Here is a 25,699-nt window from a genome sequence, read left to right as displayed (position 1 = left end):
GATGGTTCAAAACCTCGAGCAACACCCACCCCCTCGCTTGATGGCTGCGGTCGGCGGTTGGACAGCAAGTGCATTGACTTATACTCGTCCAATTACTCGGTTCTACCAATAACATACCCCTGTCGGCCCAGGTCGTAAGGCTAACAAGAGCAAAGCGTTCAAGCCTCTCGACAATCATCAACGCATGGTTTGACCTGCCTCCCCTTTGATTGACTGCTGCATGGGCTCCATGCCCTGCTTGCTTGGGCTGGATACCTAGGTATGGAGATCTTGGAGATATGAACTTGAATCATTGAATTTGAACAAGGGATCGTAGCAGGGTCAATCACCGTGGGTGCTGTCGATGGCGGGTTGTCCATGCTCACAGAGGACATTGTATTGCAAAACTTGAAATACAGCGGCAATTCAACAGGATAGCCATGCTTCGGCTATGAATGCGATGTTGTTGAATTTCGGTAGCCTTCAGCCCAGGAACCAAGCAAATTCCTCTTGAGCAATCTGTGTGCCTCAAAAGCCCTTGCTGTGTGGCCCAGCACACCAACCACATGTGATCCCTGGTGGGGCGGGCTTTTCTTTGGGAGTGAGAGGGGTGGGACGACGCCAAACGATGTCCCAATGACTTGATGTCACAACAAAGGCGGTGAAGGAGCAAGATCTGGATCCTGGATCAGGGTGCCTTCCTGCCGATTATACAAAAACAGAAAAGAAAAGAAATAAAAATACATTGCTTGGGAGAATCTCCGAGTACCAGAAGAAGGAGAGCTGATTTTGAATCTAGCTCCCGAGAGCGGGTGTGAGGCGGCCGAAGATGGCAACATCCCCTTGGTCCATACAGCCAACTATAGACGGTTGTCACGTTTTCGAGGCGCTCAAATACCTATGCAGTATTTGGCATCGTTTCGTGATATTGTTCTGGGCCATGTTTCCTTCCAAACTCAAGTTAAGAGGAAGCAGCGGAAGCAGCGGCAGGACTTGCTTGGGCGGCTTCAGAACTGAGCACTCGGCGATATCTTCCAGGTCCAGGTGAACGCTTAGAGTCGGCGACAACGGCCTCCCTTTAGTTGGACTCGGTTTTATGTACGTTCATCTCATAGGATGTAAACCGTAAGAAATCTAAATCTGTGATGATCAAAATAAGCCAACTCCCGACGTTCTCATCCAATTTATTAAGTGCGACTCGTGCTTGTTGTCCAGGCCCGAGGCCGCTGATCTGAGCCCTTGCAGGCTGCATGTTGGGCGGCTGGCTGCGCTGATGGCGACTGCGGCAGCACAGCGTGAACCTGCCCGAACCCACATTGACTTCTGCCCCGCCATTTGGGGCCCCTTGCCGGTGCTGCTTGCAACCACATTTTGGCCCAAATTTTTTCTGGACCCCTCGACAACCACAACCCACCCCCCCTTTTGGCTTTTCGGGCATTCTTCCGATCAAAAACAGCCGTCTCGCGAAGCTCCCTTGATGCGATAGTTGGCCCGACAGCTCGTCCACAATGGATGCCGCCGCCATTCGAAGTTGCATCGCTGCGACACTCGACGCCGATGCCGACGTCCGCCGGAGGGCTGAGCTTCAGCTGAAGCAGGTACGTTTGCCTGTGCTTGTTGGTTGGACTGCTGCTGCGTGTGTGTTGTGTGTACGCGCCGTCGAGACACATCCCGCCCGTCCACCGCCGCGCGACAACCAGCATTCCACCGTCAATGTCCCCGCCGGTCAACCGCTGACGTTTTTATCTCGTAGGCCGAGGGCCAGCCTGGCTTTACGGATGTCCTGCTGGATCTTGTCCAGTCGGAGCAAACATCGAATCTTCAACTGCCCAGTATGCCATTCTCCCAACTCCCTCGTGGGACGTCGACTCCGTCTGCCTCTTTGTCCGTCCTCTTTCCGCTTCCGCAACCGTGTTAACGAGTCCACTAGCCGTCATCTACCTCAAGAACCGCGTCAACCGTGCATGGGAGCGCTCCGAGTACTATCCGAACGACACCCTGATACCCGATGACGAAAAGGCGCGTTTCAGAGAGCGGTTACTGCCCATTTTGGCGGGCTCCCAGAACCTGGTGCGGCATCAACTTGTGCCCATCTTGCAGCGGGTCCTGCATTTCGACTTCCCCGAGAAATGGCCGACGTTCATGGACTACGCCCTCCAGCTGCTTAATACCAACGACCCGAGATCGGTCCTGGCCGGGCTACAATGTCTTCTAGCCGTCTGCCGAGCCTATCGCTTCAAGGCGGCCGACAGCGAGAGCAGGTCCCACTTTGACAAGATCGTCGAGGCCAGCTTTCCCAGGTTGCTGGTAATATGCAACGAGCTGGTAAACCAGGAGAGCGACGAGGCTGGCGAGATGCTGCACATCGCTTTGAAGTGTTACAAGCATGCCACATGGGTGGGTTACAATGAACAGGCAAGGGGACAACAACGGACACCAGGCAAGCTAACATCAGTTGTAGGTCGAGCTCTGCGAGTTTTTGCGGCAAAGTGCCGTGAACCTTGCGTGGTGCACCGTCTTTCTCCAGACCGTGTCTAAAGCTATTCCTGCCTCCGCCATGCAAGGCGAGCCACTGGAACGAGAGCGGCACCACTGGTGGAAGGCCAAGAAGTGGGCATATTTCAACCTGAACCGCCTGTACATCCGGTATGAAATAAATAACCGCTCAAGAAGACTCTGGCAGTGGCGCAGGACTAACAGAGCTGCAGACACGGCAACATGCAAGCGCTTCTGGACCGGTCTGCTGAGCCTCCAACACGATTCGTCAAGGAATTCTCCGCCCAGGTCGCCCCCAAGATTCTCGAATACTACCTCGCCGAAATCGAGAAGTGGGTGTCCAAGACCATCTGGCTCAGCCGGCCATGCCTCTCCTACACTATTGTGTTCCTCGATGAGTGCATTCGCCCCAAGGAAATGTGGGCGCATCTCAAGCCTCACCTGACCAATCTTGTCACCCACTTCATCTTCCCCGTCCTCTGCCTGACAGAAGAGGACATTGAAAAGTTTGAGGATGAGCCCGAGGAGTATCTTCACCGAAAGCTCAACTTCTTCGAGGAGGTTTCGGCGCCAGATGTTTCGGCCACTAATTTCTTGGTCACGCTAACCAAGGCACGGAGGAAGCAAACTTTCGAGCTTCTCACTTTTATCAATGACGTGGTCAACCAGTATGAGCAGGCTCCGGAGGGGAGCAAGAACCACATCGCGAAGGAAGGTGCTCTGCGCATGATCGGGACGCTCGCACCCGTTATCCTGGGCAAAAAATCGCCGATCGCGTCCCAGGTGGAGTACTTCCTTGTCCGTTACGTCTTCCCCGACTTCACCAGCGACCAGGGCTTCCTCCGGGCTCGGGCGTGCGATACTGTCGAAAAGTTCGAGCAGCTGGACTTTAAGGATCAGAACAACCTCCTCGCTATCTATCGCCACATCCTCGACCGCATGGCCGATCCAAAACTCCCGGTCCGTGTGACGGCCGCCCTGGCGCTGCAGCCCCTGATCAGACACGACGTCATCCGGACGAGCATGCAGACCAGCATCCCGACCATCATGCAGCAGCTGCTCAAGCTGGCGAACGAGGCTGACATCGACGCCCTCGCCAACGTCATGGAGGACTTTGTCGAGGTCTTTGCGGCCGAGCTCACACCCTTTGCTGTGGCTTTGAGCGAGCAGCTCCGCGACACCTATCTTCGTATTGTCAGAGAGCTCTTGGAGAACACCGAGAAGCGGGACGATATGGACAACGAGTTCGGCGACTACCTCGATGACAAGAGCATTACGGCACTCGGAGTCCTCCAGACCATTGGAACTCTTATTCTCACCCTCGAGAGCACGCCAGACATTCTTCTTCACATCGAGAGTGTTCTGATGCCTGTTATCCAGATCACTCTGGAGAACAAGCTCTACGGTAGGTCGTCTCGAGAAAAAAAAGGCTTTGATTTCTGCTAACCAGGGCTTCAGATCTGTACAACGAGGTGTTTGAGATCATTGACAGCTGCACCTTCGCCGCCAAGCAAATCTCGCCCACCATGTGGAAGGCATTTGAGCTCGTCCATGCAACCTTCAAGTCTGGCGCCGAGCTGTATCTCGAGGATATGCTGCCTGCCCTGGATAACTTTGTTCAGTATGGCGCTCCACAGCTCATCGAGAAGCCAGAGTATGTCGAGGCTCTGTTCTCCATGGTCTCGGATATGTTCACAGACGGCAAAGTCGGCGGTGTCGACCGGATATGCGCCTGCAAGCTTGCCGAGGCCATGATGCTGAGCCTCCGCGGCCACATCAACAACTGTGTCCATGGATTCATCAACATGGCGATGGGTGTCCTCGTCAGCCAGGATGTCAAGCTCAAGTCGTACAAGGTGCACTTGATGGAGATGGTTATCAACGCCATCTACTATGACCCACTCCTCTCGCTTCAGATTCTCGAGGCTCAGGGATGGACCAACAAGTTCTTCAGTTTATGGTTTGGAAGCATGGCATCGTTCACGCGGGTACACGACAAGCAGCTGTGCATCCTGGCCATAATTGCTCTCCTCAACATCAAGCCTGACCAAATTCCTGCTAGCGTCATGGTTGGCTGGCCGAGACTTCTCCAGGTTGGCTCTCTTCAGCCTAGTCTATTTTGAGGAATGCCTTCTGACAATCTGGTAGGGCCTTAAGAGTCTCTTCGAGACCCTTCCGGAAGCGATGGAGAGTGAGTAGCGGCCTGAATAGTTATCCCGTCAATCTTAGCTAACACGTTTCAGACCGCAAGGAGGCACTGAAGGACGATTTCCAGTTTGACAGCGGAACCTATGGGTACGATGAGAGTGATGATGAGTGGGATGACGAAGAAGCAAATTGGAACGGGGCGGAGCACGAAGAAGAATCCGCCGGTGAAACCAAGGACGAGAGCACGGCGTACTTGGAGTTTCTCAATGAGGAGGTAAGCATGCCAATGGACGACTCCCTGAAGTCTTATTTGGCTCAGTTGGCACTTACGGATGGGTCAGTTTCACAAACTTGCTGACACGCACCGCAACCAGGCACAGAAGCTCAAGTCCGCAGACTTTGAGGATTCGGACGGCGAGCTCGGCGAGGACAGCGTGTTGCTGGAATCGCCGCTCGACCGGATTGACCCTTATCTCGCCTTCAGAGATTGCTTCAAGAGTAAGTGCCGTCCAATGTGGTGAAAAGGCTGGTTGCTAACAATGCCTTCACAGAATTGCAGGACGAGCAGCCTCAGTTCTGCGGTACATTGCTGAGCCACATCTCGCCTGTCGACCAGACGTTCCTCCTTGAGGTTTGCCAGAAAGCGGATACGCAAGAAATGATGGGCCTGCAGAGCCCTTTCCCCATCTCCGGGTCGTCGCGCGGTGCGAATGCGAACGGCGCAAGCTAGAGGACTTTGCCGCCGCTGAGACCAGTCATCACATAATGTCAAGCGACAACCGATTAGAAGAACCGGCCCAGTCTTCTCCCCTCTACAATCGTGTGGCCCGGACCACCCACCAACCACCCCTACTCGAACGTACAGGTAGACTTGGGCGAGCTCTTTCAACCTTGATTGGGCCGAACTGTCTGTGATGGGAGGCACCACGCGACTTGCCCAATCGCACGCTTAGGCTGTATTGGGGGACAAACGATGGGAGGCCTCAAGTCTCCGAGAAAAATGGGCGGCAAAGTTCGGCTCGTGCCCTCCTATTGAAGGCATTTGTGTCACAGGGAAGTGGAACCGATTTCGCGGGGCACGTTAATGGTCATTATGGTCATCGGATGGGTGTTTGCTTTGCTTTGTATCTGCTTTAGTTACCCCCGCGATGTTTGGTCGTTTACCCCTGTTCCCCCCTGGGGTCGGTAGATTTGTGAAGTTTAAGTCTGGAGCAGGAGGAGTGATGGACACCGCCGGATTCGGCGGACACAAGGTAACATGACAAAACATGGCAGAAAAGAAAAGAACTGAAGACTGCGTTCTGCGATGTGGTGATGTTTTTTGAGTCTCCAAGCTCTAAATCTCGGGGAGGTATACCACTGTGACTGTTGTCTGAAGAGGTTGCCACGGGCTCTCTGACATGTTTCGCTTTAATCCCCAGCGTGGCGCTCAGGGTTCTCTTCCCTTAGGCGACTCGAAGAGGAGCTGGGGGTACGGGTCATAGGCCCTTTGCCAGGTTGCTTTCGTCTTCGAGAGCAACTACGGCGTACAGAATTATGAACCGTATATGTCCCCTTGTTTCCCTCGTCAGTTTGAAGTGGAAAGAGAAACAGCCGCAGTTTCTCCGAGGTAAATGTTCTGGCATTCAATGAACATAAAGAGCATAATAGTAGGTAGCGAAGAACTGGGCCGTCCGGATTTCATCGAGGATTCAAGTTGCTCCCAGATCCCACGGTGGCATGCTGGCGCCGTTCGAGAGGTCTGGATCTCGCGATCGGTTGGGTTTTTCCCTGAAGAGTTGGATATGCTCGAGGAGCGGTGACCATGGCTGATAATACACATCGTTCAGTGTGACAGCATTGGTGCGGCTCACAAGATGCTGACAAGCACTGGCTTGTGACAGCTTGATGGCCACACGCAGCCCATCCAGATTTGGATGATGTTCCAGGTACATCTAAGGTGCAGTGCCTGTACCTGGGAAGATAGTAAGCAAGGGCTTCGCTGGCCCTGAGCAAGCCAGAACATCGTGGTTCCTGCAACTCCAACAACACATCGTCGGGGCTCGAACCAACTCAGGAGTCCGCGGCGTGCCAGACCATGTTGTCATTCAACGGATGTCGGTCATGCCCATATCTTGTACTACACATTCATACACGGATGACGGCCCCCATCTGGACTGAGAAGAAAAGAAGTGGGTATGGCTGGCCAGAACCATCGTCATCACTACCACACGCCACCATGACCACTGCGCCATGTATTATCTCCCGACGCAGCTTTGGTCAAGTCACGGCGTGTCTCCCATGTTCTGGAATGGTGGTACAAAGCAGGAGATCATCAACGGCCGAGCAAGGCAGGCCCAGCTTGGCAAGGCAGGGCCAAGAGAACGTGTCCGACGCCTCCTGTCCTGGTTTGGTGTGTGCCCTCGACGGATTCTGGGCGACATATCTGGGTGAGTTGACTCAGTTGAGCGGTGAGTGGGCGAGTGTCGGGAGAAAGTTGTTCAGACTCTCGGCACAGGTGTGCAAAGGGATAAGTCTGAGAAGAGTAACCAACGGTCTATCATCCGGTCGGTGACGCGGTCAACTGGAAGGAAGACACAGAGACGGGTACTAAGAGAGTCGCGGTCAAGCATTTCCTCTCTAGGAACCGACTGTCACCATCTGCCTTCGGCAACATCTGCATGTCCATTGTCCCTTGCCGGCGTAGCATGGGACCTGGGGGATGTGGAACCCTATTGCGAAGCCATTTGCAGGGAGATGCAGTTACTGTACTGTACCTATCACATACGCGTATCTGACACATTCAGACGACCACATGCCATCCAAGCTGGTCAGCATGGCAGAACGATCGAGAGACAGTGACCCCCACGTAATGCATGCAGTCCTTTGCAAACCATCCATTCCCGTCGTCCTGCAGCTAGGCGGTGCTTGGGGCGCTGCCCACCAACTGAGGCTTTTACCCGGGACCCTCTTCAGAGGAAGCCGGTCCGCGTCCGTCGTAAAGCTCACCTTGATGAGAGCTGGGTAGATAGTTGGTATCGTATCCGTATGGCGCGACATGTGTTGTTGCCCCCACTTAGAGAAGGAGGACGGGTGCAATAGCCCCATCTTGGAGATTGCCCGTTCTCGCACTTAAACTACCATTCAACTGTGGCGAACTCCCAAAGGCAGATTCGCTGCAAGTCAGAATGGCTACGGGAGGCTAGCGTGGTGACCGCGGTGACACAACCGTCATGGGACAGAAAAGGTGCCAACAGCTTGGCGCTGATCACACCTCACGGTGGGGAGAAGACGCCTGCTTCACGTGCGAGCTCCACCACCTCGGTGCATCGAGTCGCTTTCTGAAGGCCAACATTGGATTTCTTCCAAATAGAGGAAGCCGACCCTGACTGTGAACAAAACCCCCTGCCGAAAGCCAGTGCCAAGGAACGTTTCTATCTTCCTGTTCACCCAAGACCGATCCAAAAAGAAAAAAAAAAAAAACAACAAACTTGGCGGCTCAGCCAACTGCTCACGGAGATGAGCAATATGGGGGGGCACAGCTTGACTGAAGTCTCTCCAAGAAGCGTCAGAATGAGAGCGCGGTATCTTATGGATAATCTTGAGTAAACGAAGTGACGCAGGGCATCACCCCGACAAGGTCATCTTCACGTCCGATCCAAACCGGAGGGGTTTGTTTTAAAGGTTCCAGGTGGTGTGTCGTGCATTATGCGAATTTCACGCCAACCCCCACATTTCTCGTTCCCCTGCCGCAGTGACGCTGATGAAAATCTGGGGGAAGATGGAAGCCGAATGCGCAGGCGCCAAAACAACCCTGCAGTTGGACAGGAGGAGTTCTCGGCGATTCTTGGAAAGGTTTGTTGCTGCAAGGAGCAAAATCGGGGACTCGGAGGCATGTTGCTCTCCAGGTGACGCTGCTCCATGACACTGGTCTTGGAGCTACTGCTTAGTGCGTAGGTCAAATGGGGGAATTGGATTTGCTTTCATCAACGCTGATGTCGGTTCTCGGGTGCTTCGCGTCTGGCTTAGGCGGTCCAATGGTAGTCGAGCCTGCCGCCATGGACCTAAGGTAGGCTGCCTTTGGAGCATGGAAGCTGGTCCGAGAGCATACACAGCGACTAACGACACTTGGCGTCTCAAGTTCCCAACTGCTCGATGAAATCAGAACATGGGCTACCCCAATCTCAATTCCTCGTCTTCGATGAGAAGACGGACTTTTGTCTAGGATGCAAGCAAGAAAGAGACGGGAAGGAAAAGATGGAGTGCTGCGACCTCGCCAAATTCCTCAGGCACCCCGCCTTCCCGTCGGCTGCCCTCCCCCTCTTCCCCCCTTTCCCGACAGATACAGTATATGCATGATGCGGCACATGACGGGCACCGTCTATGTAACAATCAACCAAACATATGTACTTCTCGGCGGCGAGTTGGCTGCCGACTGCTGACCCATGCATTGCTCGTCTCCGCCATCAGTATTAGGGGACCACGATCCCGGGGAACACGAAGGCGACTTGCCATTGCATAGGTAGGGAGGATACAATACAAAGGAAAAGTGACAGAACTTTGACAAAAAAGCTGCCATTGTCAAAACCAAATCTATCTGGTCTTGAAGCCCCCCAGAGGTTACCAACAACAGAGGAAAACCACCCATACCGTGAAATGTGCTGTGATATGCACCTTGTTCCCCGTGTAACGCCGTGTATGGTTTTGCATGTGTGCCCCGCTGAACCCAGATTAAAAGAGCCCAAGTAACGTAAGTTTGAGAGTTGAAACAAAAAAAGGATATCCACCGGGCCTGCCCTGAAGGACACTCCCCAGCGGTGCCGAGACTCGTTCTCAGTAGCCGGCGCTACCTGGCATCTTGCCGAGCGAGTGAGTGTTGTGCTCCTTGGGAGGAAGGTGATTGTGGCAGTATATCTTCTTGCCGCACACCCGATTTTGGCACGGCTTCTTGGACGCATCGATCATGTTGGCGCCGCCGCTGGGTTCGTCAAAGCTCTCCGTCTGGCAGCACTCAATGTTCTTGACCCATCGGTTGTTGACCACATTCGCAATCGAGATTCGCTTGACCGGGTCCGGGTTGAGCATCTGGAGAAGAACGCGCCGCAGCGCCGGCGGTTTGACGAACGTGTCGAAGACGAACACATGGGGATAATCCATGTCTGTGATGGCCGTATCGCAACCGTCGGGGTGCTTGGCTGTCCATCTCTCCCAGCCGCGGACCAGGCTGGCATAGGTATCCTGTGGCGGCGCGTTCTCGGCAATCTCAGCCTTATGCCACAGAGGACCACCAAAAATAAGGTTCAGCATCACGATCGCCGAGCTCCAAACATCCAGGCCCCGGGGGTCGTAGTAGTCCTTCTTCTGCAGCACTTCAGGAGAGATGTACGGCAGGCTGCCGCAGATGCCGGGGGCGCACAGGCGAACCTCGCCCATGTTCTTGCCGCATTGACCGCCCGCTTCCCTGAGCCCTGGGTGAATGCCCGAAAAGACCTCCGAAACGCCAAAATCGGTTATCTTGAGGCGCGAATCTTTGGTGATGAGCAGATTCTCGAGCTTAATGTCGCGGTGAGCGATGCCATTCGAGTGGAGGTAGTGGATGCCCGTGACCAGCTGCTTGAAGAGACAGAGACGGTCCTTTTCCCTGTCCTCGCTCTTGAGGTACTTTTTGTTGACCAGCGTGAACAAATCGCCGTCTTCACAGTACTCCATCACGTGGTTCCAGCGGCCATGGTCGATGCAGAGCCGTACTGTGTCGACGATGTTGGGGTGGTGCAGGCTTTTCGCCAATGTGTACTCCGACTTGATCTTCTTCTCGTACTCCTCGCGCGTCTCGCTCGACGACTTGCCCCGGAACTCCTTGACGGCGAACAGTTCGCCGCCGTTCTTGGACACCATCAGCGTGACCTTGGAGGTGGCGCCCTTGCCCAGGTGCTTGCCGTGCCGGCCCAGGAGCCTGTGCTGATACTCGAACTCGGAAGCCAGCTCGATCACGTCCACAGTGAAGTCGTCAGGCAAACTCAAACTCATGCGGCGCGCTTTAACCCCAGTGCCTGTCTCCGCCGGAAGCCCCCATAGTGACCTCTCCATGTGGATAGCCTTGTCAGCATCTCCGTTCGCGGGCCGTTCCTGTTTTGAATTATCGAAGCTGCTTGCACGTCGCCTGGGCTGCAGATTCTGTCTCGAGGGGGTCTCAATATCGTTGCGCACGGCCGGGCGAGTACGCAGCGAGAAACCAGTCGAGGTTCGTGTCTTTTTCTTGAAGAAGGCCTCTGACCCCGGCACCGTTGGTCGGGACGCATCCTCCCTCGTCTTGATGGCCATCTCGAGCGGAGAGCTGGGCGACGGTGGGGTGTTGGAGCGGGTAGTAGCCGAACTCCTGTTCATCGACCACCGCCGAATCGGCGTCCTTCTCTGCGCGGCCTCTGGCAGATTCAGGGCCGATGCTGCAGCAAGGTTCCCGGGGTCGGCACCAAATGCGGCTTTGTCAGCTTGCGAGCCTACGCGTCTCAGGAAACTGGACATGGTGCGCCTGAAATTCGAAGTCGAGCGTTTTGAGAGAGGCGCGGCTGCGAGATCCTGGTCGACCGCAGGTATTGAGGGGGAAGGCGTTGAAGAAGGAGGAGCCGTTGGAGGCGCCGTTCGCGGGGCTTGGTGGGGGCTTCGAGGCAGTTTCGACGGGGGGGTTGCGGCCGTGTTGACATGGAGGGGCGGCTTTGAGCCAGGGGCGGTACTTTGGCGGGTGGGCGCGAAAGCGGCGGCAGTCTGATCCGACGCAAGCTGGTCGTGGGTATGGTCGTTGTGGCCGTCGAGATTTGTAAGGGTCTGGAAATCCTGCGACTGACGGCCACTCACAGGAGTGACGGGTTCGTTTATCACTTCGCTATCCGTCTCATCACACTCTTCGAGAATGGGATGTGTCAGCTCGGTGGGATATTGCCGGGGCGACGACGCGAGGCTCGACTTATTGGAGCCGGTTTCACACGACGACGTGTCTGAATTGAGAGAAGACGGTTAAGTGGACTGCGATGCCAGGCCAAAAAGGAAGAAGGCCTCAAAAGCCAGGGAATGGGTAGGAGACGGGAGCGAAAATACCTAAAGGCGTTGCGGCGGCAGCTGCGACCACCGAGACGGCCATTTTCGCAGCGGCGCCTTGGAACTGGGCAGTGGCCACTCGGTGTCAATTCAGCACGAAGGACCGAACAAAGGCCGCTGAGAACTGGACTTTCGGGGCGGCCGGTCCGGGGGAACCCAGCACCCTGAAAGCCGGTTCTGACACTCCAACCAAACCTGTTGTTGCACACCACAAAGGCACGCACTACCTTCCCTTTTTTTTCTTTACTTCAATGCTTCCCGGCGTCGATAACCTTCCAGGTTCGAATGGGACCCAAAGCCGAACGGCGTCTTGGTGTTAGCAGTTTGTTGGTAAGTCCGCCGGAGAGACGGACCAGAAGCGAGCTGGAGCCGCGCAGAGGGCGCAATCAGGCGTCTTATGGAAATAGCTGGAGGGCGGGTGGGTACCGCACGGCCCCACAACATTAGACGGTGTGTCGGATCCTCGCTGCGTCACCGTTGTCGGGTTCTGGGCGTCAACTTTGACGACAATCGTCTCTGCCAAGGCTGTCTTCCGTCCAAAGGAGATTTGGTGTCGCCCAGTGCAGCCGGCGTGGCGTTTGGTCGGAAACACGAAAGCGGCCGAAGATCTACGATTTCAATGCCGGGTCGGCTCGGCGGCTCTTGGCGGGAAAAACAACGGGAAAAGCGATTTGGGAGACTGCAGAAGTGGGCTAGGGCTGTGAAGTGCGCGCCCGTTGGCGAGTGTTTATAACAGCATTGCAGCGACAGAAATGGTGGGAATCTGTCAAGTAGGGTTGTGCTTCCTTTTCGCCTCCCAGAACGACACAACTGCTGAAATCCGGGGTGTCTCCGAGGCCTTTTTTGGGGGGCATGGGTGGTGGGGTAGGCTATGTCCTAGACGTCTTGGTTCTAGCGCAAGCCATCTGGATCAACGGAAGGTCAGCCCTCGGTGTCTGTGTCTGTATCAAGGCGGGGCGCTCCTCTGAGTGATGAGTGGAGTAATTATGTACTAAATTCGGCAAATGCCTCTGCAAGAAATACCTTAGCCCTCAGCAAGCCCGCCATTCCGAGGCAAGCAGGCAAGTACTCATGAAGTAGCGAGTACGTGAACGGAGCTATGGGCGCTACGGTTTACAGGCACAAGAGGGCCGCCAGATTGAAAGGCCGGGATAGCCGCGCGATGTTTTGAACGGATAGGGAGCCAGCCCAATGGAGATGCCAGAATCAGCCATGCCATGACAGGTCCAGAAGAAGGTGAAGGAATGTTGGCTGATGAGAAGAAGCGGCCGATTCAACCAATTCTTGTTTGAACAGCCCCCTGGCGCTGGGATGGCGACAGCAGTGAAGCCTCGCTCTCATCTCATGGTTCCACGGTTATCGCCCAGCGCGCGTACCTCTCCACCTTCGCTTGCTGTCTGTCCACCGCGTCATCATGTCTTTGATCAGATGCTTTGATTGTGAACCTTAGATCTGTCTCATGATGAGGACGGCGTACGGAGGTAGGTACTCAGTACATCCATGTCGCAGCAAACGACAGGCAATGACCCCACCCCCACCCAGCGCCAAAAGACCAAGGAGGCAGCGATTCGGCCAACTCAATACGGGCGCCAACGATTGGCTATTGGCTGGTATGGTGGTCGTTTTGGGTAAGCTATGATAGGAGAGTACGAAGGGTTAAATTGTAATGGGTACGCGACGCACCGCACTGCGATGGCCAAGGTGCCCAGCTGATTTTCCTTCCTTGGTGAGACAGGGTGGACACCAGGAAAAATGATGAGCATCTAAATTTTCTAGTAAGCCTTTGCAACTCTCTTGTCGAAAAGCTGACGGTTCTCTGTCGGAACAACTTGTCGTTCTGCCAAGGCGTTAGAGGAATGACCAAGTCCGTGCAAGAATATGCCGCAATATCCAGGTCGGGCCGGCTCCTGCTAATCATGGAGCAGGCCGTTCATTGATCGCAGGCCGGCAACCAGCCAGTCTGCGTGGCAATTTGGGCGGGTTCTTGGCTGGCGATGCGTGTCATCATCTGGCAATGGCATCGGTCTTGCGTAATAGCAAGTTTTGAGCATGGTGAGGAAAGGCTTCCCTCATTGCCATCCCCTGCGACAGGGCGATAGACGCCCCTGTACTTCGCAGCATCTGATGGACTCCAAACGAAGCGAGGAACAAGTTCTCGATCATGTTTTCTGCCGTATTTCCGTCTTGCTGTGTACACTTTCATCCTTCCTCATCAAGTCTGTGTGTTCCAGGTGTGAGAGTTGGCGAGGCTTAGGTCCTCTTCGCGATAACGTTAGGTAATCGATGCCAAGACGGACCAATCCCTTAAGGCTCCACTCCTGTCACCGCAAACGTGGGGTTTTATCCGTCTTCCCGAAGCAGGAAAGTTTTGTACAGTACGTACGTCTTATAAACACGAGTGCCTTCGACGTGGCTGCATTTTCTTGCTTGGATTCAGTTTTGTGGCTTCATGACCCCTGTTGCCCATCGTGGCCAGCTCTTGTCAAGCCAAAAAAGCCACGATGGCCGGGGGCCTGGTCTTCTTTTCGATGTTTCGCCCTGGCGGCCCAAATGAGGGCACGCGACAACGAACATAATTTTCCAGGTCATTTTCCCGACAAACCGGAGTCTTCTGGGGAGGGCGTCCACAGCCTCTGAAGATGCCTTCGTACGTGAAGGTCCGACTCCGCCAATTCCGTGGTGTGGTCAGAGACTCTTTAACGTAATACTTGGACGACGACTAGCATTCTTCAGCAACTTTGAAGTCATCGCTTCGCAACCCCGGTGCAAGGGCTGGCAACGATCATAGATGGCGTTCCTTGGTATGCCAGGGACTCTGTGTGGAGCGGTCGCCAAGATCTCGGCGTCCGTCATCCGGAAGAGCAGCAGTTCGCGCAAACATGGACACAACAACTCGCTGTCCTGCCCACTGTTGTTGGTCTGTCCAAGCTGCTCCTCAGCCAACGTACCGGCCTCGTGAGCGACATGTGTCTTCGGGCGTCTCTGACAAGTGTGGCACTTGGAAAAGGACCGAGGAAGGGAATGAGGTGGAGTGGGCGAGCACACGACCCGAGGGCCCCCACGCTACCATTCTCGTCTCCATCGAGGTCCGGGGTATTTGTGGCTCGCGTGCATCTGCACCAAGCCCCAAAGGCTACTCCGTACCCCAGAACGTTGTGCTGGTCGAAGAAGTTTGGTGGCTGCCAATACCCATTCCGTACTGTGTACGGATCCGTATGCGTCCCAATGCAATCAAAGGGTCTCGGTAGTCTCAACATTTCAAGTCTCACCCAATGCTTGCGGTTGCAACGGAAAGAGACGGTTCACGACTTCCACGTTCGAAACACTCCTGATATTGCGCGCATCGGGTCTCGAATCCAAACGACACAAACACAGCCGGCTCTCACGCTCAAGCTTGAATACACGGAGGCGCCGAGACGGCTCACAAGCTTGTCTGACCGTCTTGGCATCGCGATCTCCCGGCTGGGCATTCTGCCTGTCTGTCTCGGTTTGATCAACGACTGCACTCGATGTGCTGCGAAAGCCACTCTCGCCGGACCACTCGTGTGACGTCTTTCTAGAAGTAGGTGCCAGAGACGCTGGCTATGCTGGTGCCAAGCAGCCTTGTGTTGCTTGTTTACCCCGTGCTCCACACATTGTGTCTCCCACATGTTCAAGTCGTCTCTTTGTAGTACCAACAACCTCGTTTGCGGGAGTCTAGCCTATACTCCGTCCAGCCAGCCGGTGATCGGCTCGCAGACCGATGTCGCGGCACCGAAGTCATCCGTTTCTCGCAGAGCAGAAATCCAAGAACCCCTCAGGCTTGGGCGGGGACAGTGATCACCAGGATCTAACGCCGAAGGAAGCGGTGTAGTTCCGCTCCATGGAGGTGCAGGACGTAAGGTGCTGGCTGCAGCATGAACAGACGATTACGCTCTCACAACCACAGTTACCTTCTGCAAGCGGATCGGGTAACGCGGCTTGAAACAAGAGCGAGGGCTGAAGGAATGAGTGCTGAGTGGCTCAACTCTTTGGAGAGATGGCAGGCTCTCGTCCTCCACCAGCCTACTACAGTACGTGCAGGAAGCAGACCACGCTCCTTTTCTATTCGCTGTGTATCCATGCACTGTGGAGTGCATTTTTCAAGCATGAGGCTTTCCAAAGAAATGCCGCATGCACTGCTGCTGGGCCTGGTAGCGCTGTCTGTGCCCAACTCTCTATCTTATCAAGTGATTTCATCAAGCTCTGTCTGTCGACCGTGTCATAATCCACCACCAGGTTCTTCACCCTGGTGCTCACGTTGCCAGTTTCGCATGTTTCTCAAGACAGTAGGAATTCAGCTACGTTGCGCTGGCCTCTCCGTCTGTTAAGCCATTGGCAAGGCTGGATTCGGGCAAGTCCCAGCTGAAGTAAGGGCCTGATGCAGCACGAAATTGGGTTTCTTGCCATTGCAGGGTCGCCAGCGAAAATTTATCAATATACGTACAGTGGCATCTAACAGCAAAACGACGGCCAAACATAATAGTTCACTAATGGACACTCATAAGGCAAACCGATAATTGGCTGGTACCATCTCACTGGCACCCCTTGCCCATTCACTCTCAACCTCACGTTGGCGTTGTGCAAATATTTTTAAACGCTGTACTACCTTAGCCCTACTAGAGACGGAATGCACGCAAAGGAACATAGAGGCGACATTCCACACGACATCAATAATGCCTAATGACATGGAAATGGAACGCCGATATCACGAGACCGACCGAGCCGACCCGGCAATCCTCCGTAGCTAAACCGGTCGCTTCTCAACGCTGATTGGCAATTGCCTGTGAAGTTTTATTTCTTCCCATGCCGAGTTCTCCGAGCGCTTTGCCATCTTGCCTGAACACAATACTCGCATCTTCGGATGAATGATTAAATGAGGCTCCAAAGCAAGCGGAATCTTGTGGAGAATGGCCGGCCCTGATTATCGGAATTTGTAATTTAGCAACTTTGTGGGGCTCGGTGATAATAACCGCCGAGTGAATATGCTTCCCCCTTTTCCAGTCCTGAAATAGGGTGGTCTCAACAAGGGTCTGTGACGCCAGCAGTGGCAAACATACGGATATAGGCAGGCTGTTGTCTGGTCCGTGGCCGCCAAAGGTACGCGACAGACGTTGCCCGTTTCTATCTGTTGAACGGGGCCAGGTTTGTCTCCTAGCAGCTATCTGGTACGTGGGAACTAATGTTAGGCATGCAAGGTAGGTATTGTACAAGGAGTGGATCGCTCCCTCAGTTAGCAGTGGAGAGTCAAGCCAACATCTTGAATCTACCTTTCCATGGTATACTACGCTAGGCTTTCGATCGAGGCTATATATAGCTGACGCCCCTGACGTTGCTCACTGCACTTCTCCGTGAATAGAATTGGCAACGCGGGGTAACATAAGCATCAGATGAAGGGCAGAGGCACGTCGTCAGTGAATTCACCAGATGAAACCTCGACATGACGTGACGGCTTCGAGAGAAGGTACTAGGTACCTATGTAATGGTTTGATCGCTCTTCCAGCGCTCTTATACCTGGCAGTCAAGCAACCAAGAACGTAAGGAGAGCTCTGTGCTGTTCCTTCCTTCTTATGAGCTAGGTACTTGTTTTCTATGAGTGTCAATAGTACTTTATTTATGACTGTCGGGATCTACATTACCTTAATTGCTTGAGAGCCCTAGAGGCGTAGGGGAACTCTGAATCTCGCATTTTGATTTCACCGGCAGATAATACACAACTGCCAAAGGGTGACAGGAGTTTGAGCAGTGAGATGCGTGGTTCATGAGTGTCAAGTGATTACGGTGTTCGGTTTGCCCCCAAATCTTGGAACACCAAGGCGGCTCATCTTTTGATGGTTTTACGCACCGGGTGGAAACCATTATTAATTCTTCATCGGCTGGGTTAGGAATGTGGAGCTTACTTGGCAGTTCATGGCTGACACAACGGGTAGAAGAGTTGAGGTTGAGTTCAGCGAGATTTACATGACTAGTATGCATCAGTGGATGAATATACGTGCTACGGCTCTCTCTGTGTTGATGGGTGCCTATCGCCATGGATATCTTCTGCTGTTCATGTAAGACAAGTACAGAGGCCAGGCTTAAAACGGTGTTGGAAGACAACCGGAAATTGGCAATTAAGGTGAGGAGAACAGGTCCGGTCTCGGTTTCGATTGAAACTGAATGGCTCCCATGGGCGATAGATAATGGGGTCGATGGCGCGGGACCCGAGTCACGAGAAGCAGCTTCGTAGATATATGGACGGCTTATCCTATAGTCCTCCTGGACTACTAATCATGTCCTCTGCATCTTGGTTAAGGTGATTGTTCGAGAGTTCCAATAGGCGGCATTAATGACTCCTTACCTCGGGTCAGTTACCTGACTTAGTATAATGTTAACTGCAAGAGGTGTCCGGTTTTGGAATTCTCCTCTTTCTGTCCCCCGTCCTAACATACAAAATCGAGGTGCCTTCTTATGTTGCTCTCTCTTGTCTACTACTCTCTAGGCAATTGCCTGATTTCCGTGCATTATAAGACAATCCAGCCCCGGTTTGTTTGTCACCAGTGCACATAGCAGGCCTAAATCAGAATGAAAGTGAACCACAGACGGAAAGGAGTCTAAAATAGAGCCTAAGGGTGCCAGTGGTAAGGCGACAAGACATGTATCAAGGACGAAGAGGGAAAGAAGAAAGAGTATAAAGAACAAAAAAGAAATAGAATAAAGAGATCAAGAAAAAACCTAACATTTTATCTTGTTTACCCAAAGCTGCATACTAGTTACAACAAAACCTTGAAGGCTTAGATTGTATGAACACTCTCTTGTAACACCTGCCTTCTCCTGTCCTTCCCACAAATTTGACCCATGTCTTTGTAATTCACCTGTCATGATTCTAAACCTAATCAAGGGAGCCGCATCTTTACTAACCAATGCTGTGAGAAAGATGTAGTATGGCATCTGCGTGTATCTTGAATTCGCACAAAGCATGGGATTTAGTGTCTCTTGGGCTCATTTCCCGCAGAAAACAGTGCAAGCTTCATGGTAACACCGAAAGGAGGCTGGAGAGCCAAGTGATGCAGACGTGGATGCTGACGGCTCAGTTTGGTCATGCTCGATCGTGCTCTGGTAACTCATTCTCTTCTTCTCCTCAGCGCTTTTTCTACACGCTGTAACTAATTAGCAGTTTCTTTGAACATCCTGAATCTTCATGTTCCTAGATTTATAATCGTCCAACATGATCCCCACTGACCTCATTAAATGCAGACGCTACAAGCCAGGGAGAACCCACGTGATGATTTTTCTCATCTATCATGTCTTGCTCAGATCACAAGCTTTCCTCAGTGTTACCGATTGCGTGTCCATATGGGGAAGCTGGAAACTGGAAGGAAGAGAGACCTGGCAGTGCGGTGAGCCCTCGTTGGGGACACAGAGTTGGGACGAGAGAACAAACTCGCAACGGAACTGAATGACTGGAATCAAGCAGTATTGGTGAGCACTTCACCTTTGGAACCACAATCCCCATGGCCATTACTTCACCCATTCAAAGTTAAACTCTCTCCAGTCGTCTTATTCCCCAAACTCAAGAAGTCCAAGCTACACAAGGTCCTAGTCAAGCCAATCAGTTAGCAGCCAATCTTCACAACCATGTGTCACTACACCCAGGTGAGCAGAACAAGTACCTTACCCGACGCTCAATACTGCCAGGCGAAAATGGCTGACGATCGACTTTAGCGAGAGTTTTCCTGTGGTCACTTTTTGTGGCTTGCTTCGAAGCATTGGTATGTGGCATACCGACTGCGCAAACTCGCGACCTCTGAGTGTCTCCCGCTCTGTCGGTCCAAGAACGTGGAATTGACCAGAGAGCAAAGTCCCAAGTACAAGAGCATGACCGGTCAAGGGAAAATTGGATGCCTGCCGGATATCAATGCCTTTGAGGAGAGGTAAGTGGTCAACGTCCTCCATACCCGGCTTGCTGTGATCATTCCACGAAGCTGTATGTCATGTAGCCTCATTTCTGACTGGGCCAATACCAGGGCCATCATTTGCGGCGAATGCAGAATGAAGTTGGAACCCCCTCAGTGGCTGTTAGCGTACGGGCAAAGGATGCAGGCGTCATCTCGCCGTTGAAGCTCGCCTAGCAGATGAGGCATGGAAAGAATCGATACGTATGGAGTTCTCCGATATCATGAGGTCGGTGCTTGTGCCCAGGACGGAGCTGCCTGGTGGAGAATATGAGGAAAGCATGCGTAGGAATCAGTGTGTCCCAAATTTGCTTGATTTGTGATCCTTGTCCTGATTCTCATTAAACCACATCTACGCTTCATGAAGTCTCTGGGTGATGTGCTAGGTGTCCAGCTCGAGCCATTGTCAGTCTATCCCCGCCCAACGAGGAATCTTGGGTTGTCTTTCCAAATACTAGTACTGTGACTGGTTGGTCAATTACCTGAGGTACTTTCATCCACTGAGCACTCCCAAGCCATCACACAGCTCCTTTTTTTCTACGGATTACCAAAACTTTGAGTCCTGGGCTCTCACAAGTGAACGATCGGAAGCCAAGAATGAAGACCCACAAGGGTCCTGGACCCTGGGAAGCGCTCCGAGTCATGGATGCTCCGATTGGGAAAGCCGACAAACCGATCCGGTGCCAGCACATCTATCCAACTCATCAATGCAGCAAAAACGAAACGTCAGGCAATTGAAAAACACACCGATGGCTGCCCAAAGCTCCATCAGAAGCGGGTCACTGTGACAGCGATGGACAATAAGAAAACAAACAACAAAAAGGGGCTGAAAAGTAAGTGGCTGATTGATGAGACACTCGCAGAGCCATCATTTTTATCGTCCACTTCGGGTCAACCGGCTGCAGGGCCGTCGGCATTCACGTTCCTGGACATGCATGTCGCGTGAGTCGTGGGGTTATCCGTACCAAACAGAGACTCAGCCTGAACGGGAGCGGACCAGCTGTCGCCGGTAAGCGTACTGTACCGCCCCACTCCCGTAGCAGCTCCAAGCCTTCAACTGGGCAACTGCCACGTCGGTTCCCCATCATCCACCCTTGCCCTGCGCTTGTGCACATGGACCCTGAGAAATGGTCCGCAGTGCAACTCTTGTCATTCATCTCCAGTCGCATTTCTTTCTCCCGCACATGAACTTTCAGCTCTGCAACCACTTTGGTAGGTTAACCTGACATCCCATCAACCTATACACCTCCGATTCTTCAATCCCCGCGAAACATTCCACAACCATTTCACAACCATTCATGCTGGACGTGCCCCAGCAAGCACTTCCTGAACGGTACGATTCACGGGCACTAAGTGTGCTCCACATCTCCAAACAATCAACGTCAACGATCTCAGCAAACGGCGCTGGCGCCCTGCTGATGCAGTCGTCCAAGAACCACCATCGACTGCTCGTATGGAACGACCTGATCAATCTGCCTGACCAATCACCGCGGTATAAATGCTTGAGCTCCCAATGCCTGCCATGACGAAGCTACCCTCCGACTCCTTCTGGCCGAAGGTCGTCCCCGACAAGGACATGGGAATTCCCCTTCCCAAACTCACCAGCGACTCGTCATCCTCCCTCATCTCTCCCTTGACTCTCCCTCGGGGAGTTGCTGGATACTTCGACCAAGTGGCGGCCCAGGGCACCATACAAGGCCTTCCTGTCGTCTACCCTTCGTTTGATTGCACAGCGCTCCATAAACCTCGTTCAAGTCGAGTCTACTCACCGCTATCACCCGGTGTTAGAGGACCGACTGCAAACAATGGCTCATTTCTCTCACCCTACCTTCTGCCCACAACAAAGCAACGGCAATTCCACGTCGACCAACACCGGTCGAGTAGCCTGCCCCCGCAGGCTCGAAAAAGCATCACATCTCCGAGCGCAGCAGAGCATAAGCTGGGGTTCTCATCGCAGGAGTTTGCGGTCGGCGCCGCCGGTAACGGTCTGAGCCCTGGGGTCAATGGGGGAATCCCGCCCATGAGTTTAGCTTCGGCGAGCCATCCGCGGTCCATCTCAGCCGATGCGATAAGCGCGCCTCCGCATGCGCAGATGATTCAGCGGCTCATCCAACAAAATTCTAGGATGCGGGAGGCATGGGAGGCGGAGCGCAAGTATCTGGAGGCGAACCGGGAACGGGCCGAAGAGGTGTATAAGGAAGAGCGCGCCCTCATGGAGGAAGAGCGCGCGGAATGGGAGGCAGAGAAGGCGGCGCTGTTGCAGGAGATCGAGAGGCTTCGGCATGTGTTGGCCGCGAGAGGAGGCACGCACTCTTTTCCGAGGACCTCTTTGACTGACATGGGCGGACGGGGAGGCACTCGGGGTGCGTCGGGAGCCAGCACCAACGGCTCATTGTCCTTGCACATGAGTCCACAACAGCCGAGGAAAAACGGGGATCCGTTCTCTCTGAATGGGCACGTTCCTTTGCCTCCCATGACTTCACTGGGTGCGCTGGAGCTTGCCTCACCGAGGTCGCCAAACGGACCCAGCGTTTCGTCGCCCGACTTTCTCAAATCAGGCGAGAAGGCCACGGCTGAGACCGGCCCTATTCCGATTGTTGATGTCAAAGAGATTCACCCGGAGCTGGAGGGTATCCCAATAAAGGCTACCAGCGTGAAGAAGGCTACCTTCAAAGATCATGGGTCCCAAAATGGGTCCAACTCGTCCAGTCGGTCTGGCTCCCCTCCCGCGAGCTCCGACCAGGCCAGAAGCCCCCGGGATAAGAAGGAGCAGACCCTGCAAGTCCTGGCAGCGGATGAAGCGTACCGTCTCACAATGCATGCTGGCCACACGCCAAGTCATTCTCTCTCCTCTCTGGCTACCGTCGCCTCTTCAGGGACGGCCACCGCGACGAGCAATGGCGGCGACAGCACTCCAACCATACCGCACGAAGACGGCGCGTCAAGCCGGGGCATTGGCATGGCGGGCGAGGAGCACAGCCCTTCAGGATCAAAGCACGCCACAGAGCTTTTCCCGGGCGTGTCGGACAGACACGGCAATTTACTCGTCGACCACCAACCGGAGCCCATCCTGGAGCCCAGCGAAGACCGCGAATTGAAGGGCCCGCTGATGGTGCGGAACATGCCGGCACACGACGAAATCTTTTTCCAGAAGCTCTCGGACAAGCTGGAGGAGGTCTGCAAGGACGACAAGGCCGCCTTGCCCGCTGTGTTGCAAGCCGAGAGCGCGGTCGAGGACTCGGGCGAGTCCTGTCTGAAGTCCGAGAGCGAGGAAAAGCTCGGCCCCCATCGGGAGACGGCCGCTTCGGATGAGTCCGGCTCTGCGGGCAGCAAGGGCAGCAAGGGCAGCCCGAACAGCGGCGACGAAGAGGACTTCGACGTCCCGTTAAAGTTCAAAAAGCGTATGAACTTTGGCGCCCCCTTTGGCGAGATCCGGTAGCCACGGCTCTGCGCAAGATGTACAGCGGTCAGAACATGTGTATGTTTCTAATAATTCGAGCTTGCCGCTTGCTTGTTCCTTTTGTTCATCCGCTTTCGTCAGGCCGGGATTTCTTTCTACTTTTGCGCATGGAAATATCGGCATGGTCTACAAGGCAGCAATTAGATGGGGCATCCAGGATGGATTGGACCGGATGGCTTGGGCTTTGCGCATGGAAGCGAGGATGCTTTATTTTCTGGTGAACAGGCGGGCAGATCAAGCGAAGCCTTGGACGGCTTGGGTGGTTTTCTTCTCGTGCCCTTCGGTATCCACTATGTATTGAACAATACCCCTTTTTCCTTTGTTTTCTTTGCTGCCTTGGGGGAGAACGAGAGAGGAACAGTGAGCTTTCCGTTTCGCGATTGGAAGAGACGTACCGAGCCAGAATGAACCTAAAGAGGCATTCATCTGAAGAGGGCGGAGTGCCATTCAACCGAATGAAAAGCTGATTTTGTTGCAAGCATCCAACCGCGACAACCGCTGGGATGTATAGGATACGTGGCGGTGGAGCGATGGAAGGTTCAACAATCATGGTTACCAGGCCAGGGGACTCAGAAACATGGTGTAGAATGAGTATTCCAATTGGGAAGCTCTCACCGGTATAGCCCGGAAGAAGCCCCAGCCTCTACTTGCTGCTCCTCGATCAACTCGCGCACCGTTGACAAACCCCCCTAGTGCCATGGCCACGTCGGGCCCTCAAGACATCTTCTTCTCCATGAGCTCTGCCAACTCATCCAGCAACTCGACCGTCTCCCCGGGGCTCGCAATCCACGCCGTCGTGCCGACGCTCCTCGCCCGGAAGTCATTGGCGCCCGCGCTCAGGAACTGGTCGCCGACGTGCAGCGTGTTGTCCCCCTTGATGGCGCCGCCGGGTGCCGACGTGCCAAACCACCGCTGGCACACCGTCACGCCCCAGCTCTTATCGCCAATGTCGACAAACACGTCCCGCCCGCCGTTGAAGGCGCAAAAAGGGACGCGCTTGTGCCGCCCCACCGCGCTCAGCTCGAGGATCTTTTGCACCACCAGCACCGTTTCCTCGAGGCTCTCGCGCGGAATGCGCGTCTCGGGCGGCTGCGGGATGATGCCCACGGCGCGGTCCTTGCGCATCAGCGTCGCGGGCAGGTTGAGCGTCTTGATACAGTCGCACAACGCCGCCTCGGCGACGTCGAGGAGCTGGGTGATGTCGCGCTCGTCCCAGGCGGCCATCTCCGGCGTGAGCCACTTGTGTCGGGACACGGGGGAGAGGAGGTGCGGGGAGGACGGGGAGAACTCGAAGAGGTAGTTTGCTTCGCCGCCCATGATGATGAGAGATTGTTTTTGGGACGGGGTCAGCTCGGCCGTGTTGGCCAACGTGTCGAGCAGGCCGTGTAGGCGGGCGTAGTACTTGTCTGCGGTGGTGTAGCCTGCGGCGGTGACGATGCCGATCTTGACGTTTTTGCGAAGGAGGTCTGGGGTTTGCGGTTAGCAGACGAGGCTGTGCAGGGAGGGAGTAGAATGGAGGAGAAGCAGTACCGATCAGCCGTGGGATGATGGGGCTTGTCGGCTCGAGGCTCTGTCCGTCGTCGTAGAGGGTTACGTCACCGTCAAAGGTGGCTAGCTGGAGGGTACCGTATGTTGTCACGGCCATCATCTGGGCCGAATTGAGGATGAGGCGGACATCGTTGAAGGACGGAGAGACGAAGCGGCGGGACGAGATATACCGTTTGCGGTCCTGAAACTTGAAGGCGGCTTCTAGAGGCAGCCGTGTAAAGAAGGGCCCTATGCTGGGGACCAGGAGCTTGAGTTTGGATGGGAAGGGGTTCTCGGTGTCGTTTTGGTGGGCGACTGTGTGTGTGTCAGGAGAGTGAGGTTTTTATGACAGTACCGAGGCGTGCTGCTTACTGTGGTCATCGATCATGGCTTCAACATCGCGAAGAATCTCGCTGTATCTCCTGTGGGCCTCTTCACGGGTCTGAGCTAGACTGCTCTGGTTCTGTCGATCGAAGGATCCATGAGGCTGGGAGTACAGCACAAAGGGCACGGCCAGCAGGCCCTTGATCCATTCTGGGCTCTGGTCAGCGAGGTTGGGAAGTTGGAGTAAGAGGCGGCATCATCTCCCAGCGGCCGTGTTTCAGTCATGATGTCCATGCTCTTCCCGCCGACAATCACCTCGAGTCAACGACGAGGGCGGCATTACCTATGAACTGATCTCGGCGGTGGGTCTTAAGGGCATCTATCGTCGAATTAGCGACTGTATACTAGTCACGAAGCCAACAGCAACCACGTACACTCAACGCGATACCGTGTAGTCATGGTGCAGTTTATCCAATCGACTTCTGACTTGGGTAATTGCTGAGACTAACTAAATAAACAAGATAGTGAATGCTGAGCCCGGTTTCTTAAATCCAAGAAGAACTGCAAAAGTCACCAAAAGATAAACAGCCACAGTCACCGCTTGTTACGTATACACGACGAAACCAACGAGATTCCAATTCCGGACAGGCTATCCGTATCGGCTGACCACATTGTTGCTTGCTGGTCGAGGCTATCGCAGCCCATTGCGGGGACCGCCAATAACCGTTGCTGATGTCACAGG

General features: G+C 54.2%; 7 protein-coding genes across 7 annotated transcripts; 4 read left to right on the top strand and 3 right to left on the bottom strand.

The window, feature by feature from the left end:
* Window positions 1-1,487: 1,487 nt before the first annotated feature.
* Window positions 1,488-5,353, top strand: N657DRAFT_570664 (ARM repeat-containing protein; the record flags this gene model as incomplete). The annotated part of the gene is made up of 10 exons (XM_062788754.1): window positions 1,488-1,577; window positions 1,733-1,811; window positions 1,910-2,376; window positions 2,441-2,625; window positions 2,688-3,880; window positions 3,934-4,568; window positions 4,624-4,666; window positions 4,719-4,897; window positions 5,004-5,121; window positions 5,175-5,353. 10 exons carry the CDS (start codon window positions 1,488-1,490, stop codon window positions 5,351-5,353), a joined length of 3,168 nt encoding a protein of 1,055 aa, XP_062648878.1.
* Window positions 5,354-9,244: 3,891 nt separating this feature from the next.
* Window positions 9,245-12,091, bottom strand: N657DRAFT_353162 (kinase-like protein). The gene is made up of 2 exons (XM_062786934.1): window positions 11,695-12,091; window positions 9,245-11,594 (listed from the first exon to the last, which is right to left on the bottom strand). Exons 1-2 carry the CDS (start codon window positions 11,735-11,737, stop codon window positions 9,436-9,438), a joined length of 2,202 nt encoding a protein of 733 aa, XP_062648877.1. The 5' UTR covers window positions 11,738-12,091; the 3' UTR covers window positions 9,245-9,435.
* Window positions 12,092-14,495: 2,404 nt separating this feature from the next.
* Window positions 14,496-15,471, top strand: N657DRAFT_353021 (uncharacterized protein). Its single transcript, XM_062786933.1, has 2 exons — window positions 14,496-15,256; window positions 15,366-15,471. The coding sequence occupies exon 1, from the start codon at window positions 14,659-14,661 to the stop codon at window positions 15,241-15,243; it is 585 nt and encodes a 194-aa protein (XP_062648876.1). The 5' UTR covers window positions 14,496-14,658; the 3' UTR covers window positions 15,244-15,256; window positions 15,366-15,471.
* Window positions 15,417-16,259, top strand: N657DRAFT_353409 (uncharacterized protein). The gene has a single exon (XM_062786936.1). The coding sequence runs from the start codon at window positions 15,591-15,593 to the stop codon at window positions 16,041-16,043; it is 453 nt and encodes a 150-aa protein (XP_062648875.1). The 5' UTR covers window positions 15,417-15,590; the 3' UTR covers window positions 16,044-16,259.
* Window positions 16,260-17,253, bottom strand: N657DRAFT_353408 (uncharacterized protein). Its single transcript, XM_062786935.1, has 2 exons — window positions 17,044-17,253; window positions 16,260-16,910 (listed from the first exon to the last, which is right to left on the bottom strand). Exons 1-2 carry the CDS (start codon window positions 17,152-17,154, stop codon window positions 16,476-16,478), a joined length of 546 nt encoding a protein of 181 aa, XP_062648874.1. The 5' UTR covers window positions 17,155-17,253; the 3' UTR covers window positions 16,260-16,475.
* A 3,615-nt stretch (window positions 17,254-20,868) lies between these two features.
* Window positions 20,869-23,168, top strand: N657DRAFT_352956 (uncharacterized protein). The gene has a single exon (XM_062786932.1). The coding sequence runs from the start codon at window positions 21,145-21,147 to the stop codon at window positions 23,083-23,085; it is 1,941 nt and encodes a 646-aa protein (XP_062648873.1). The 5' UTR covers window positions 20,869-21,144; the 3' UTR covers window positions 23,086-23,168.
* A 652-nt stretch (window positions 23,169-23,820) lies between these two features.
* On the bottom strand, window positions 23,821-25,416 carry N657DRAFT_679887 (imp-specific 5'-nucleotidase-like protein; the record flags this gene model as incomplete). The annotated part of the gene is made up of 5 exons (XM_062796224.1): window positions 23,821-24,572; window positions 24,637-24,948; window positions 25,006-25,167; window positions 25,301-25,336; window positions 25,392-25,416. 5 exons carry the CDS (start codon window positions 25,414-25,416, stop codon window positions 23,821-23,823), a joined length of 1,287 nt encoding a protein of 428 aa, XP_062648872.1.
* Between the last annotated feature and the right edge of the window lie 283 nt (window positions 25,417-25,699).

The sequence above is a fragment of the Parathielavia appendiculata genome (assembly GCF_033297405.1).
Source record: "Parathielavia appendiculata strain CBS 731.68 unplaced genomic scaffold N657scaffold_4, whole genome shotgun sequence".
NCBI lineage: Eukaryota > Fungi > Ascomycota > Sordariomycetes > Sordariales > Chaetomiaceae > Parathielavia > Parathielavia appendiculata.
This window is presented reverse-complemented; position numbering and strand designations above follow the sequence as displayed.